This window comes from Dermacentor andersoni, chromosome 2 (assembly GCF_023375885.2).
Source record: "Dermacentor andersoni chromosome 2, qqDerAnde1_hic_scaffold, whole genome shotgun sequence".
Lineage (NCBI taxonomy): Eukaryota > Metazoa > Arthropoda > Arachnida > Ixodida > Ixodidae > Dermacentor > Dermacentor andersoni.
In genome coordinates this window covers 29,547,965-29,565,189 of record NC_092815.1, presented here as the reverse complement: position 1 = coordinate 29,565,189, position 17,225 = coordinate 29,547,965, and the positions used below count along the sequence as shown (strand labels likewise).

General features: G+C 42.1%; 1 protein-coding gene across 10 annotated transcripts in view; it reads right to left on the bottom strand.

The window, feature by feature from the left end:
• Positions 1 to 17,225, bottom strand: part of Ndae1 (Na[+]-driven anion exchanger 1) — a 255,774-nt gene that overhangs the window by 30,679 nt on the left and 207,870 nt on the right. For all 10 annotated transcript variants that reach the window (XM_050189588.3, XM_050189587.3, XM_050189589.3 and 7 more), the window contains 10 exons: positions 17,013 to 17,161; positions 15,768 to 16,013; positions 14,411 to 14,557; positions 13,637 to 13,737; positions 11,385 to 11,559; positions 10,712 to 10,845; positions 9,415 to 9,592; positions 4,351 to 4,629; positions 2,561 to 2,674; positions 171 to 332 (listed from right to left, as the gene is read on the bottom strand). In XM_050189588.3, the coding sequence (XP_050045545.2) occupies positions 171 to 332; positions 2,561 to 2,674; positions 4,351 to 4,629; positions 9,415 to 9,592; positions 10,712 to 10,845; positions 11,385 to 11,559; positions 13,637 to 13,737; positions 14,411 to 14,557; positions 15,768 to 16,013; positions 17,013 to 17,161 (1,685 nt within the window). The remainder of the gene's footprint in view (positions 1 to 170; positions 333 to 2,560; positions 2,675 to 4,350; positions 4,630 to 9,414; positions 9,593 to 10,711; positions 10,846 to 11,384; positions 11,560 to 13,636; positions 13,738 to 14,410; positions 14,558 to 15,767; positions 16,014 to 17,012; positions 17,162 to 17,225) is intronic.

Sequence of the window (17,225 nt, the reverse complement as noted above, 5' to 3'; positions counted from 1 at the left end):
ATAATGCTGTACACTGGCAGCACAGCACCACTTGCGCCTTAAGGCGGCAGGGGGTGCTTGTCAATCGGGATGAAGCCACAAGTGGCAATGATAAATTTGCACTTTACTAATGTTTAAGGAAGCAAAAGCCTAGACCTAAATGAAAGTGGTGATGCAGCATTATGACAGACCTTCAACTTGTTTTCCTTGCGGTTGATGATGACAGCTGTGATCTGTTGGTCCATGAAGATGAGGATGGTCGCCAGCATTGCAGGGGCTATGGCGGCTAAGATCGTCCACCAGGGATTGCGACCCAGCACCGGAATTAGCCAGCCACGGCCCTCCCAGGTTGGCTACGAGTGTGAATGGTTTGTTACTTGTGCACTGAGCATGATGGGCGAAGCATAGGAAATGAATTATATTTGCTTAGATACAGTGTGCTTTACTTTTAATGTGATTAGCATTCTTCGGGTACTTCATGCCCTTTTCAGGGGCTGTCTATCTGACCGTCTGCCTGCGCCTATCTCTAACCATTTTCCCACCAACTTAGCCACTGCGCAGTTCGTGGTCCAATGGTTAGAACACCGAGATGCTGTGATGAAGGAACTGAGTTTGAAACCAATTGGGCAAACTTGGGTCATGCGTGTGTGACGCTGCTTGAGCCGCTCATCAGTTAAACCATTCCAAGCCAACTTGCGTTACTGCCACTGCTTATGTGCCACTTTTCAATGAACCTCGTTCACTCTGACTTAAATCACTGATTATGTGAAACTAGGTATGCGCCACACTTCAATGAAAGTCTTCAATGTTGGTTTTGGTCACTGGGTATGTGCCATTGAGCATGTGACGCTCTTCAACGAACGTCTTTGACGCCAAATTGTGCAACTATGTGCCACTTAGTATGAGCCACTCTTCAGAGGCAAAAAAAAGTCATAAAATTTATTCCCTGCTTGGCGGAATCAAACCTGTGTCATATATACTCGGACAGCTTGTCTGAATGTATATTCACACAAATGTCACATGCAGACTTCGCGGTGGCACTGCTGAATAACGCAGCGTGTCAAGAGCGAAGCACGAGAGAGGAGTCCAGCTGCACACATGCCTCGTATATGACACACCTCTGTGGTGGCAATACGGTCTGACGCTACATTGCTAATCGCATTAAGTTTGACATTCATCGTGAGATGAGTTCTGGTGCAATTTTATTGCGATAAAATTATATGGACACTCCAGGCACATTTCTGTTGTCGCCGTTACCGTGAGGTTCCACATAAAGTTCAAGGGCAGTAAAATTGACGCCGCACGCCGTGTGCTGTATGTGCGAGTGAAAGCGTGCAAGGGTGGCGACTCAATCTCGTGCATGCAAAGGAGGGAAGCGGAGAGAAAGCATGCCATATTCCATCATGCGCATGCCTCCGGAGGGAGAGGAGGGAGGGGTTCTACTCTGGCAGCAGCTGTTTAGCCACACACACTCGCCCGGGCTGCACCATGTTGAAAGCCATCTGCGACAGGAACAGAGTCCACCTTGCGCTGTGTTTTCGTGGCTTAGTTCATGTTGAAATGAGAGGCAGCATGAAGGTCAATTCGCTCACTGCTGCTACTGCGCTTCGTCACTCCAGCATTCTGACAGCGAGTTTTCACGGTCACTGAGCGAGATGTGTTCATGTTTGCTTGTGCACATGTGACACCATACTTGTTCATTTAGTTAGTATGCCTATGTTCAGAAGTTTACAGGGCTGATATAACTACTGTCCTTACTTTGTATAGCAGGCCACTAATTTGCTATCACAATCGATGCTTCGCCTTTTGGGCAAAACTGCGACTTCTTTTTTCCTGGTCATCTCAACAAAAGAGCATTTCATGCTACATTTCTGTTCATGATACACTGGACGATGCCTTGGGGGCTACTGCAGTGTGGCCGTGTGAGCCTCTAGCACAGATATTGGCATTGTGCAATCAGACATGCATCACATTTGACATGTGCGCTCTCCAAACTGTGACTAGTGCAAACTGCCCGAAACACTGAATCACACACTTTGTTGTTTGCCTCTAGCGCACATACAAATGGCAGGCAAACGCTACTTCATTAGCTCTATGTGTCACTAGCTTTTCATTTGTAGCTGTAAACAAGTTTTCAAGACAGATTTTTACATATCGAAGCAGTACAGTTTATTCTCATCATCAACCTCATATGACTCTTACAGCTCACCTAATCCCATCTGAGCAGAGCAGCAGATTAGAGCAGTTTTACTCAAGCAAACCGTCGTACCGCTCGAATGAATTCTTTCTCTTTTGTGTCCAGTGCACTGTGTTCTGCCACTAAGCACCTCAGCAACCGAAGAAAGCCATCCAGTATTTGTCAGGTAGGCTTCCCCACATGTCTAATGTGCAAACTAGCACAGCACTGTACAAAGGAAGTAACAGGTTAAAAATGGCAATTTGACATTGTAAGCTGTAAATAAAACTTTTTATTTTTTTAAGACCTCTGTTACATAGGGCCATGTTATGTTCACACAAATTCGGCATATGCTTGTGGAAAGCAGTTTTTCTAAATGAACTCCTGCAGACTCATTAAACTTACCTCAAACTTTTCAGGCACCTCCAGTTTAGGAGTGTCCAAGCCAAGAAGCATGTCTGCTACAGTCATGAGTAAGATGGCAATAACCACGGAAAAATCGCTCACCAGTGCTCGCACCTGTGAAACAAAACGCGCAACATCCCACAAATGTGAAGCCAGACACTGCAGCACTAATAGTAATTAGCGCTCTACTAAAAAAAAATTGTGCAGATCCCGTGCGCTGTAAATATCAATGCTAAGTGAAACATTCTGATTGTAGCTGTCTATCCAGCAACCTTTGGGATTCTGCTAAGTGTGACCAGATGAATGAACATGCCCGTGTAAGGTGAGGAATTGTGTGTGTGACACAAGCATGCATGTGATGACAGCAGCAAAACGACAATGATAACATGACGTCAACAGCAATGGCATAACCTTTCATTTATTGTACTCTGGCGAAGAAACATTACAACCTTTTTATTTATGCTCTGGGCTGATCCCAAAGGCAATATAGGAGTAAAGGACAGGGAGAGATGGTAGGAGAGGGGATGATAGTAAGTAGTTGAAGATTATACAGTCGGCTTTTGATAATTTGAACTTTATGGGACCGATGAAATTGATCGAATTATCTGGTGGTATGAAATGAACAAGATACAGAAAAAGCCGCCCGAATGTGCCACCTCATTCATTTGGCAGTAGTATCTTCCCGATTCTGACAAGCCCCGAATCAAATGCCTGCCTGCTTTCTATTTGTCCAAAGCAGTAAACTAATATAGAAGTGACATTAAAGCTCCCAAACAAAGCAGAAATTTAATGTGTACCCAGTTTTCTAGCAAGAAAAATTAAGGGTCTAATATGTGTTGCACAATGGCAGCCGGTTTCCTACCGTCAGTTTCGCCACAATGCAGCAGTTTTATGCGGTAAATATGAACACTGCAAATAAAGTTTTGTTTTTGCATCCACATGCACCGTGCAGATGATTTTTGGCCAAGTTTTCTTGGTAAAAAAAAGGGCACACATTAGAATTTGGTAAATACCATGATGAAACATCGTGAGCTACTGTTATTGTTTGAAAAGCATCCAAGGGTAAGCTGCAAATGGGGGTTTTTGACGGGAGACATTTTTGACCTGTGTTCAACACATCCAAAGTCCTCTAAGCTTCATCGGGACATGCTGCCACAAAAGGGGTGGCTACTGGCATCACCACAGGCATCAGGCATGTGCATGTTGGCTGGTAAGTTAAAATTATTAAGCAAAGGCCAACCTTAGGATTGAAATAAATGTTTGGGCCCGTAGAAATGCACCAGCGCCGACTGGGACCTTTCGTTAGGATTGAATTAAATGAAAGATTGAATTAACCAGAGTCAAATTAACGAAATTCTACTGCATACAATTACACCTATACAGTCTGTAGCTAAGTCAACATTTACCTTTGTTTGCATGTAGTGTCACACCGCAGGTATATTTGTTGCATGGTCCTGCATGCCATTACTATGGGCACTGTTTGTAGAGCAGCTGAGTGCAAGTCCTGCTTGCTCTAAACATTTAATTAAAGTTTTGCAAGCTGCTTCCTGCACACACAAAGGGCCACGTGGCCAGAGGAGTGCCTCAGCGTTGTTGGCCAGCAGCCTGTGCATGCAGAAGCAGTTCTAGAGTTCCTCTCAAGGCACCATGAATGTAATTGGCCACAAGAGCATGTGTTCAAAGGTAAATGGAGCAGCTAAAATAATAAATACAGGTAACACAGGAACTTAACATGTTAACGACTGCCCTTCTGGCGATGCAAACCAAAACAAGAAGCAGGAGGATCTCACATAGGTGGGGAAGTAGCTGGTGGTTCTGAAGTCCTTGAGGAAGACGGCCAGTGCAAATGTGGTGATGAACAGCAGCACTGAGAACAGAAAGACGTCCGCATAGTACTGACAGCCCAGACCCTGCAGAGTGCCTCCGAGCTCCTTGCAGGCATGCTTGCTCAACACGGTCCAGTTATAAGTCGAATTGTACAAGTCCGTTCCATTTGGCGGCTCACAGTAGCAGTCAACACGCAGGTCAATATCCAGGTTCATCGGGTACTTGTGGCCAATCTTCAACACCTGCACACATGACAACCAAAAACCAATGTCAGTACACACACTATTGGAATACATGTTGCCCTTTAGAGAAGTCCACTACCCGCCACCGTCACTTAGCGGCTATGGTGTTGTGCTGCTAAGCACGAGGTCGTGGGATCAAATCTCAGTCGCAGCGGCCGCATTTGGTGGAGGCGAAATGCAAAAACACCTGTGGTGCCATGCATTGGAGGCACATTAAAGACCCCCTGGTGGTCAAAATTATTCCGGAGTCCCCTACTATGGCATGCCTCATAATTAAGTCGTGGTTTTGGCACATAAAACCCCAAAATTCAATTCAATTTAAGAAAGTCCACTGAAATAAAAGCTAAAAGTAGGCATTTTATCTACCGATAAGTAGGACTGCAAGATTTGTTTTTTGAGACCGAATCGAATACTGCTAATTGAATAGTGCTAGAAGCAAATAAAATCGAATAGGAATCAAATGTCAAAACTGAATCGAATACCAAATATTTTTCTAATAGTTTGCAAATAATTTACAGTCTCCATGCCATTAATATCAAACAATTTTCACATCCTAGTATTCACAACATTAGAAAAGATTTGTCACTGCACATTATAATGTGCAGTGACACATTTTTTTTTATAAATATTTTAAATAAAGTTTAAAAATAAAATTTTTAAATGAAGCATGCCACATATATGTAGCATGCTTTATTAAAAGCACAAAGGGAGAACTAAGAACAATTGCTAAGCAGTTTGTCCGCAAACTTAGGTCTCTTCGGAGCAAGCGTGATCATGCATTATCATATAAAGTTTAGAAAGGTAGCCTTGTTGGCCAAATTAATAACTGTGTGTGCCTTCACTACCAAATGGCAGAACGGAAAGATCTGCAATGGCAAACCGAAAAAAAAAAGTGCTTTTTCTTTAGTTAGAATGGCCGTGGCAGATGGTGCCACTACTGTATAAAGTATGTTTTAATGAAACATACTCATATTTAATCGGATAAGAGGACACAGGTGCTGCATCTACAAATTGTATGAAACAATACCCACCGCCGAAAGGCATGTCTAAATATTTCATTGCAGGTGACCTTGTTTAGCCAGAAAAGTCTGGCTGTCTGAATGACATAGCATGCTGTTGACTGTTATGTCCACTGGGATAAACGTTATCGCATTTCTTTGTCTATTTCATGCTCGGTTGTGCACAGTCAACGACGTAAAGTATTTGAAAACTATTTGAAAAATATTCAGCTTTTCAAATAGTGACTGTTCGATTTGAGGGCCTAATCGAATAGCGCTTTCGAACACTGAATCAAATAGGCCAATATTCAATTTAATATTCAAATGTTTTGAATGTTTGCACCGGCTTACACATAAGCATCTTATAAACAGATATCCTATGCAGCCACTCCTATTTCATAGCTCCCATGCTGATCGCCACAGAATAACTTTACCATTTACCAACTTATTTGAGCACATATACGTAAACATGCACTCCTATTATCCTAGCAACAGCAGCTGAGAGCTCCGAACTGGTTATGATCTGTCTGTATGTCTGCCAGATCTTTCCATTCGTGTGATAGTTCCCACATTACAAAGAGTCACTTTGTCCCACTCACCCTACTTCCTTAACCATATAGTAAACAGAGAGAGAGAGAGAGAGAAGAAGAAGAAGAAAAAAAAAAGAGAAGGAGAGGTCTGGCACAGTGCTCAAATCTAAATTAGGCAAAGCTTGTTTGAGTTAGTGAATCAGCAGCAAAAGCAGATGACATGCCCATAATTGTTAAATGTCTGCATCAGGAGGAGAAAGGTAATGTATGATATACTTTAGAGGGAAAAATATCCATCAGATGTGTATGTACATAGAATGGCAACACATATCTAAATACTGTAATGCCACCGTTAACATCGTGGCAATGAAGACGAACTTAGCTCTGCACACGGTGGAGAACGCACTCGGTGCCCAGCTATATGGTCGCAATATTGATTGACGGCAAACTCTCATCTGCTAAGAACATATATCAAGGCATTCCTCAGGGCTCAATCCTTGGCCCACTGCTGTTCCTGCTATTTATTAACGACCTACCTAATGTTCTGACTACTACGGACTGTATATTATATGCAGACGACATGACTATTTTTACTTGCGCTAACAATGTCGACGAGCTACAGCGAAATGTTAACATTGATCTGCATAACATAACTTCCTGGTATCGAAAGAACATGTTGTGAATCAATCCGCTAAAAACGGTTTTTATGGTTTTTCATTCCTTCCCGACACTAATTTCGAACTCTATATCGGCGTGTCTTGAAAATAACTTAATACCAATATCTGATAGCACTAAGTTTCTTGGCATAGTTTTAGATAGACATCTGAAATTCAATCTTCATGCGCAGTCACTTGTCCGTAAGATATTGTTTGGAATACGCGCCATAATCAAAACCCGCTCATATTTTCAGCCACACATTATCCATTCCCTTTATCATGCACACATTTACAGCCATTTATCTTACTGCATATCAGCCTGGAGAAACACATACCTCGCTCACCTCAGCCAACTTCAATGCCTGCAGAATCAGGCGATTCGCCTCATGACTTTCAGCCATTTCCTATCGAATGCAGCGCCACTTTATTGCAGTTTAACCATTCGTCCTCTTCATCAGCTCTTTCAGTTAAAGCTAACAATTGTGATCTATAAGTTATTTCGTAATATTGCACACATAGATGGCTTTGTTATTGAAACTTTTGTAAATACTAAAACTAATAGGTTCTCTGAACTCGATAATCATCTTTTACCTAAAGTGCACACAAACTATGGTAAGTCCACTACCACATTTGTGGGAATAAAACTATGGAATTCTATTCCACATACCATTAAATCATCCCCCACAGAGCACATATTCAAGAATCAAGTTAAGAAATACTTTATGCAGCAACTCTCTTCATCCTAACCACTGACTTTTGTGATTGTAATCATAATTGACTTAGCTATTATACTACATGTTATATTACTCCTATTTTTATTGTATTGTAAATTTGCATTGCTTGTTCACTACAGAAGGTTTCTTCGCAATTTGTTGTCTTACTAAACAATTTTATATTTTCTTGTTTTTCCACGCTTTTTCTTATTTTATCAAATTGTCTGTAAAGCCACCATAACCAATGCTTGATCTGTATATCATTTTTTTTTTCATTTTGTTCATGTATGGGAATCCCCCCGACAGTTTTTAACTTTGGGACTCCCTGTGTAGTGCTAATTTTGCATACAATTCTTTGTAAAACTGACATCATTGATGAATAAACTTGAACTTGAACTTGAACTTGAATATTCGCCGATTCCTCCACTGTGTTCAATGCATTCGTTTTCATGGTCAGGCCAGCTTCCTCAATAAGTGCGGCCACTCATCACATCTCAGCTGCTACAATTCATTTAAGGCTTCTGTATACCTCTTGCATCACAGTGGCACACACTCGTTCTGAGGCATTGGTCAAGAATGGGCACATGCACTGTGAAACATATCCAGTTGCACGTACCCAGTGACCTTCGTGGTTCAGCAACCTCCACGCCTGGCAAGACAGCAGCCAGCGACAAGTTATCTACCCAGTCACAATCTCAGTGGCACATTTGTACACTTGGCAAAAACAGCATCGCCCGCAAAGTGGAGGGAAAGGGCGAATAAAAGTGCACTTAAAAAGATGACATTTTCACCTGTAACGCCAAGCAGTGATAACAGTCGGCAAAATATAATGCACAGTAAGCTTTAGACTCTCTCGTGTGGTGTTTGTTGGAGTAAACATTCGCAGGTGCAAATAAGCAAGCTCTTTTCGAGAAGTGAAATAAGTGTGAGTCTATTCATTTATGGAAGTTACGCTTCCTGGTGCTACGATATATACAGACTCAGCTTTCTTCCTCCTCTTACTTGTCCGGGCTTTACCACTGGTTTCTACTAAAACAACCCTTTAACTTCCTACTGCTGGATTCGTTCGGTTTTTCTCAAATTAACCTTTGGGCTAACCCATTAATAGGACTCGCACTATCCTTGAAGGAAAGACAACATCAGCGCCTTACAGTAAACATGAAAAGAAGCCAAGCACTAGAAAAAGAAAACTAATAAAGACGAAGCATATGCGCTGGCTAATTGTCATTAAATGTAGAACAAAACTTAATTTAGGACCACCTCCACACTGGGAATGCGACTCGCTTGAATATGAAGAAGGTGCAGATGCCAGCTTTATCGAGTACACAGCTGTTGAGCGGGTGTTAGTCAATCATGGTAGCTGTTAATGCCAATCAAGCTCTCCACGATCAGTATTCTCCTCTGCTGCAGCATTTGCAGAGTTGTTGAGATGTAAAATCTATTAGTCGCAAGTTCAAATCCCCGAGGAACAAAAATAATTTTTCTTCCTTCACAATTTTCTCACAAAGAATTTTGGAATTCCAGCAATGGCACCAGCGGACATCAAAACGACCAGGAGAGTGAGCCCATTACAGCTACCACTGTAAAAGAAGAGGTTTCTTGCCACCACCACTGTGGACTGAAATAACTGAATGTACTGACCAATGTGCTATTGTGTAGCTGCCATCTTGTGTGAGGTTTTCTAAGATGCATGATTCATACTCGGAGGTTTCTGGCTTCAGCGCATGTATTTTGGAGGCAACAGCAGGCAACTTTGAAGGCAGCAGACATTCATGTGCACTCAATTACGCTCAATTTTATAATTGCCGCATTAAACTAGCATGTTTACTTGTGTTGCCAATGGCAGTTCACACTGTTGGAATACATCAGGCTTATTCAAACGACTTACGTTTTCGACGGCTTTGTAGATAAAGATGAGTGAAATGAGGGTTGCAAAGTTTTCTTCTGTGAAGCGTGTAATGTAGCACACTAATGCACTGGCATCAAAAGCCACGAGGAGAACTAAGATGGTTGCTGTCCATAAGCCAATCCATAGCCGTAGTGAAAGATAGTCCAGGTCATGGTCCCTGAAACAATTGAAACATTGCAGGCATTAATTTTTTTACTTGTTTTCAACTTGCATTTCCTAGTAATGTTATCCATGAAAACTCCTGCTAAGTTCACGGAACCAATGCTGCCATTAACAAACTACATGTGATCTGCACTGCAATTCAAACTCTGGGATCCACAGAAGGCTTTTGTATTACAAGCGAGCAATCTCTATATGTCTATCATGCATATATTTCGAAGAATGTAAATTTGTTTTCTGTGTTAAACTTTTTATTTTACATAGTCCTTGACTGGGCAGTGTGTTGGTGCAGGTTCAGCCCTTTGAAATGGCAAAAGTCACCGCATGTGCCTAATACCCGCGATACTTCAGTGGTGTCTGAAAAACGCATACTTTTAAGCCTCTCAAGTTAGCACAGACACACATGTGTATGCACATGCCTACACTTGCATGCACACACAAACACACACATAGACATCAACTTTTGAATTATGTGTGTTTCACAAGAAGTGACACCGTGTTATCCGCAATCACTGTGTTTGTTCCTCTTCTCCCTCCTGTCGTGACAATTTGGTCACTTGTACAGAGGCTTACCACATCACAAATTTAAAGAGGCTCTAAGTTAGTGCATGTATAAAATGCTCCTATCTTACTTGCACTTGCCTGGCACTTTTGATCATGATTAACAATAGCATGGAAAACTGCAAGGAGGAAGCAGATTCATGAAAGAATAGGCTGCCATCCACATGGTGTTGGCTTTTCCTTTCAAGCTTCTTGCCATAATCCCAGTAGGTTACACTACAACTACACAAACAATTAAATTAAATTAAATTATGGGGTCTTACATGCCAAAACCACTTTCTGATTATGAGGCATGCCATAGTGGGGGACTGCAGAAATTTGTACCACCTGGAGTTCTTTAATGTGCACCTAAACCTAAGTATACGGGTGTTTTCGCATTTTGCCACCATCGAAATGCGGCCGCCGTGGCCGGGATTCGATCCTGCGACCTTGTGCTTAGCAGCCCAACACCACAGCCACTAAGCAACTGCGGCGGGTTACAACTACACTGTGAACATTTAATGGCAGTTACAATGAGTATAAAACATATAGGAAATAAGGCAGCATGACAACTCACTTGCAGAAGTCGTATAGAATTGTCTCAAATACTAGCACAGGTCCAGTGCTACCCAGGATAGTCAGTGGCTGACCGCTGAATAGGCCATAGAGGATTCCACACACAGCTCCAGACATCAAGCTCTCCATGGCTGCCTGCAAGCACACAATGGTGGAGGGTTCATTTGGCCACTTGCTATACAGGAGCTGCCAGGCACTGCACACAACTTAGAAAAACAAATTCTCAAATACACACAGACCATATTAGTATCTGAATACAAGTACCAATCATAGCATTCTGGTTCTCATTAACAGCATATCTGTCTATAACAATAAAATGAATGCACATATAAATTCATGTCATTAGTTACTTGACTCCCATCAGAAATTCCCCTACAGCATTTTGCCAAGCTGTCCATTGCAATTTACCAATATATGCTGCAACGCACTCATAAGTAGTGCCTCTGACAAAAGAGCATATTTTTGATTTGGAGATATCTGACAACTACTCATAATTCTTTAAAACTAATAGCACTGAAGATAAAAAAATCTTTTGCACATTTACACAAACTTATTGGAGAATGTTTTCTTCTTTTTCATCAAGAATGAGCTTCAAAGATGAGCTTAAACCACATTAATGCTACAACTTGAAAGCACACATAAAAGTAGAAGCTAGTATAGATAGCAATACCCACAATTCTCTGCTCTGTTGCCGAGCCCAGAAGACCACCAAAAGTGATGATGGGCGTAAGGCAGGCGAAATACAAGAAGAACACGGAAGCAATAGACTGAAGGGCAATGGCATCCTTGAAGTCACTCAGGTACCATGGCGCTTTGCGTTTGATGTCGTTGATAAGGCCACCAAACAACCTGTGCAATGGAATATTTATGTTAGAGATGCGGTGGTCAATGAAAGGGACAACTGAAGTGGAAATCCTGTCAAAGATAGGAGGATATCATAGCTCCTGCAATCCCTTCTGACAGACTACAATTAAATGTTAGCATGCGTGTGCCTTGCCTATAATACCAGTATTTCCCTCCATCTCTCCCAGCTGGCACATCTAGTTTTTCTTCCCCATTTAAATAAAAAACAGATGATCGAACTCTGTTGCTCGCTTGTATATATATATATATTGCCATGGACACAAAAGTGGACATCTACAAAAGCAGAAAAAAAAATTAGTATAGCATTTATAGGGAATGTTATGAATGTTAACAAGCCAGTTTTTAAAAAGATGTAGTAAGCTCTCTTTAACAAGATTCAAGAGAGCTTGGAAATCCATCTTGCAGGAATGTTACCCTAACAAAAGCACACTAATATCTATGGTAAACTAATGGGAAACTAAACAGTTGGAAGGTGATTCGACCTCTAATTGACATCGACAAAAGACAATGCTTTTCTGCGCAAGTTGGGGTGAGAAAGATGTGTACGAAACATATAATTTATTCTGAGAGGCCCGCAGCATCTCAAACAACAGCATCTGCATCTTCAACCAGGGGTGCAGCATCTCAACGATGGTGTCTCAAAACACTAGCTGTCATGAGGGAAGAATGTAAGAATGCTTTCTTTATCAGTGTTACCATCGTACCACAGATACCACTGTACCACTAGTATTGCACACTAGTACCATCAGTACTGACACCACTGGCAACCACGAGCACCACCAGTATGAATACTGAGAGCACTGGTACCACTGACACCTGATCTATCTTTGAGATTGGTGTTCATTTTTAGTCTGCACCATCTCCAGTATCCGCTAACAAAAGAGGCTATAAATTCGCACACCCAATATGAAAAAGTTGGAATAACTTGCTAAGGAAGGCATCGAACAACAGAAAGCTGGGCTAGTTAGTAAGGATTCATTATGCAAAAAAAGTGAGGCGTGCAGACAGGACACAAGAGAAGAGAAGTGGACAACACAAATGCTGACTATCAATTGAAGGGAGCGTTGAGGCGAAAAAAGAAAGAAGACACAAAACTCATCTGCGCAAGCTCCGGAATGGCATCACCACATGTCAGTCGGGCACGTAGACATGTGCCCGACTGACATGTGGTGATGCCATTCCAGAGCTTGCGCAAATGAGTTTTGTGTCTTCTTTCTCTTTTCGCCTCAATGCTCCCTTCAGTTGATAGTCAGCGTTTGTGTTGTCCACTTCTCTTGTGTCCTGTCTGCACGCCTCACTTTTTTTGCATAAAGCAGTGTCTTAAAAAAAGGTCCCCGTATTGTTCCCATTAACAAAATTTATCTTATACGAGAGTCTGTCCTTGAGAAGCATGCCAACACGCATGTCGCAACTCATCTTTTAATTAGTAAAGCTTGTAAAATAAGTATGCCACCAGACAACTTTCTGTGGCAATGAAGGAAAACTTACAGGGGCAGAGCTACTGCACCTGTGATACTCTTCCAAGTAGTCCGGCCGAGTTCGACAGTGCTTTCTATTATAGTTTCACAGAGCAGACACTAAATCAGCATAGCTTGCTACTTGGTTTCACATTTGACAATATGCAGAAAAATAAAGTGGAAAAATAAAATTTGATTATAATGTTGAGTGGTGCATGTCTTGTTTTAATAAAAGTATTGTAATAACTAATATGTTTATGTTTTCTGTTCTCCAGCTTAAACAATCGCAGATGAGACTTTGGGACTATTTCCACGAGCGCTGTCAGACATTTGCTTTGCCTCCTTAGCATTCCCTTCATTGCCACAGAAAGTTGTCTGTGAGTATAGTTGGTTTTTCATGTCAGAGTGAAGGTTGCACAACACAGGCTGTTTGGAAAAATAATGCAAAGAAAGGACTAAATTTCCTTTTCTTGCATATTGTTTGAGCTTTCATTTGCCCCCTCCCCTATTAATCTGTGTGGCATTACCTTCACTCAGTTTTTTTGTCTCTTAGTCTCTTGCAGCAGTGAAGGGACTCCTTGTCCACACTAGCTGAACATACTTACCTTCCAGTTCTCTTGAGACCACTCTCCTCTCTTTCCTTTTCTTCCTCCTCCTCTGGGGAGAAAGCCGGTTCCTTCGAAGGCTCCTGCTTCTTGCGCCCTTCCTGACAACCACGCATGAAAGGAAAATATTGTCACCCACCCGAATGTAGCATGAAGCTACAAAGGAAACCGACACTCGTTTCTCAGAAAGAAAGCTTCACAGTTGAGGAAAAATTCGTCTTGGTCTGGGTTTCAAACCCAGGACCAACACCTTTTTCGGGTGGTTGTGCTAGCAAATCACAGTGCAATGGTGAATTAATTGATGACTCGAATAATCATCTAGACCTGAGTAAACAGCATTAAAATCCATGACATTATGATGAGCTGTTACAGTACTTCAGGGTGGCATCAGCACCTATCTTTCTTATTAGCATGTTTTCTGGCTCACCAAGTCTCCTGTTATAATAAAAGGGGACATTTTGCTATTTCAGATGGGTAACTTACGAATAATGCTTAACTTAAAATTTCTCGTAAATATTTTCTCGAAATATTGAGCAACAAACCAAATAAATCTGAGCGTTAAAGGACTCTTACAGGGACTATTACTGCTGATAACTATTAAAGACATTCAAATTATTCTAGTGGCTTGTTGCAATATGGATGCAGCTCATGCAGAGACTGCTATGGCCCCACAACATCCGAGAAATGTTGGAAGTTATATTTGAATACTAATCAGATATTTCTTTTAAAAGTGCACTGACTGTGGCTACAATGGGAGGAAGAAAGGGGGCCCACCTGTGAGGGAACATGCTGCGGGGGCTCAATGCGGATGGAAGGATCCCAGGCACCTGGAGGCAGCACTGTGGCTGCGTCCAGGAACTCGTCGACTCCAGCCAGAAGGTGGTCTCTGTTTTTGGCCTTGAAAGCAACGTCATGGAAGACCTGAAAGAACAGGAGTGCTCACTTATTTCGACACCTGTATCAGCCAGAGGAGTGACAAAAAAATGAAGAGGGCCACCATATAGCCCCACTGTGAGAAACATGATATGAAAAATCGTGGTGATGGATGGTGATAGGAACAGGACAAGTGTCAGTCCCTCTTCACTTCAACCTTTATTCCATTATCAATTTGCCCCCTCAGTTAATTAATGCCACTAACTGCCAGCAACATGCTCAGGACACATATTGGGACTTGCAATAGCACAGTGGCTGTGCTGAGAAGGTGTGGTGAAAACTGTACACACTGTCTTGCTAGTATGCCCAAGTTCTTTCATGTGGCGATAAACCCATTCCAAAGACAGACACATAGTGTTTATTTGAGACAATCAGCCCACTGACCACAAGAAACTATTTTTGTGGATATCAACCTGTGCACAGCTTATGAAAAAAATTTTTAAGCATGTGCATGAGTGAGTACAAAAATGTTTAGTCGCTGTTCAGACTAAAAGTTTGCTGTAAGGGCAAGCAAAATTATACTACGTATAACGCAGCCCATGTATCCTTTGCCAGTGCAAGCACACTTATCTACTCTAAGCTTGCAAGGCTGTTAACCTTTTCAGGCCCAGTGTATGCACCCACAGACAACGGCGTTCATCCTTGTCATTACTTAAACCAGGAATGATAAACATTCAGGCGACACTGTATGTCAAACATGTAATCATCCTGTTCACAACGGTTTTAAGAAAGATTGATACTTGGACTGCGATGTACCACTCCACTGTCACTGACAATGAAAAATGAATGTGTACATAGTACACTTCTAAAGCCGCCAGATGAAGCAGCAATCCAGAATGAAAAGTTAACACGAGGAACTGCCGTGTGATGTTAGACAAACAAAAGGCACATTTATCTGAACAAACCGGTGAGGTGCACTCTTTGCTTACATACATGGAGGTGCTGACGCGAGCGTGTGCCAGTTCCATTTGATCAAGGAAGTCATTTTTCAGGTTCATAAGAGAGTGGTTGACAATAAGAATTGACTTTATAAGGTATCATGTCATTAAGAAATTGTTGGGCCTGAGGAGGTTAATGAAAATTCTGTTTGCAGATATAAATACAGACAGTGGCATTCCATATAGGAGTAGCTGACATTGCTCATATGAGCCCCTCAGCATCATGTAAACCTGCAGCAGAAGGCACACTGTACACTCACCTCGTCAGACATGAGAATAGCAATGGCGCGGCCAATCTCGTGGTAGCGCACCATGTTGCCCTGAGGCCCAAGCAACAGGAACAGAAACCGAGTAGGCACGGGCACCTCAGTGAGGTCACCCAAGGGCACTGCGGCCGCCAACCGCACAAAGGCCGTAATTGGTCGTTCGAGGAAGTCCACTTCGCCAACGAGAATGTTGGACGCTTGGGCTCCTGGTGGGATTTTCTTCATGAATGCCTGGTTTAACTGCACACACAGAAGCCCAAGAGGTGTCAGTACTCACGAGGGATACACGTATCAGTGACCACAGCACCAGTTGTGCATCCTTTGAAAGCAGGGCAGAAGGACAAAATGAAACTGATTGAAATAACATAACCAGGTTCAAAACCATAATATAAGGTCAATTAACGAAATTAATAAGTGCTGAGCCCAAAGTGAAGTGCTCGGCTCGAGAGACGTTTGTTGATGGCTTGATTGAGAGGTGAGCTTTCTTTAAGGCACTTTGGTAAAGACATGTCTATTAAAGATATGCCCACAAGGAACTTATCCTGCTTCAACCCAATTATAAGTTGCTGTTAAAATGACAGAAATTTCCTGAAGCAGGAATTTAGAAAAGAAGAAAAACATCAGTAGCACATTACACACCAAGTGCAACAAACAATAAAAAGACTATTCCCAAAAAATTGCAGTGTTCCTCCTGTGCTATGTTCTTAATTCATTTGTAACAAATAAAGCTCAAGCCATGTGTGTTTCCCCTGTCGCTATGCAAATATGTGCTGTTTATTTCCTAGTGCAGCTTACTGGCACTACGTACTTTCATAAGTAATGTGCCATACACCTTTTCCCCGCAAGAATAAGCAAGACATGAATGATCTTCACATAAAAACCTGACAGAGGCTGGACCAGAATGAAAGGGACCCAGGACACACGCTAATCCAAACTGATTCTTCCCTTTGATTCATTGGTGTCTTCACCAGCCAAACATAATTGATTCGTTACATTTATTCTTTGCTCTTTCTATATAGTAGACTTCAATTGTTTTTCTTTAATCTTTTACTATCTTCATTTGCTAGAAATCAGCCAATTCTACTTTTCGCTATATTCTCGTGCTAGATTTAATTTGAATCTTTACAGCCCAGTCACTCCTGTGTACCCCTCACTTCCATTCCTCACCTTGCAGAGCTAGCTACAGTATCTCAAACCTCATAGTAGTGCATGATAACAATGAGCTTTGCTTAAGCTGACCCTGTGTTGGAGGTCAGGAGAACTGGCATTGGTGGCAGCATCTGTCAGAGTGGAGCCGCTGTGTGCCAGTGCCGGGTGTGGAGCGTGAATGTGAAGAGAATTGGAGCTGGGGCTCTGAGTCATGCCCTCTGTGTTGTTGCCAGAGCCACCTGTTCATAGAAAAAGGAACACCTCTGTTCAGCAACTATCACAACTCCTACGGCAACTGACAGG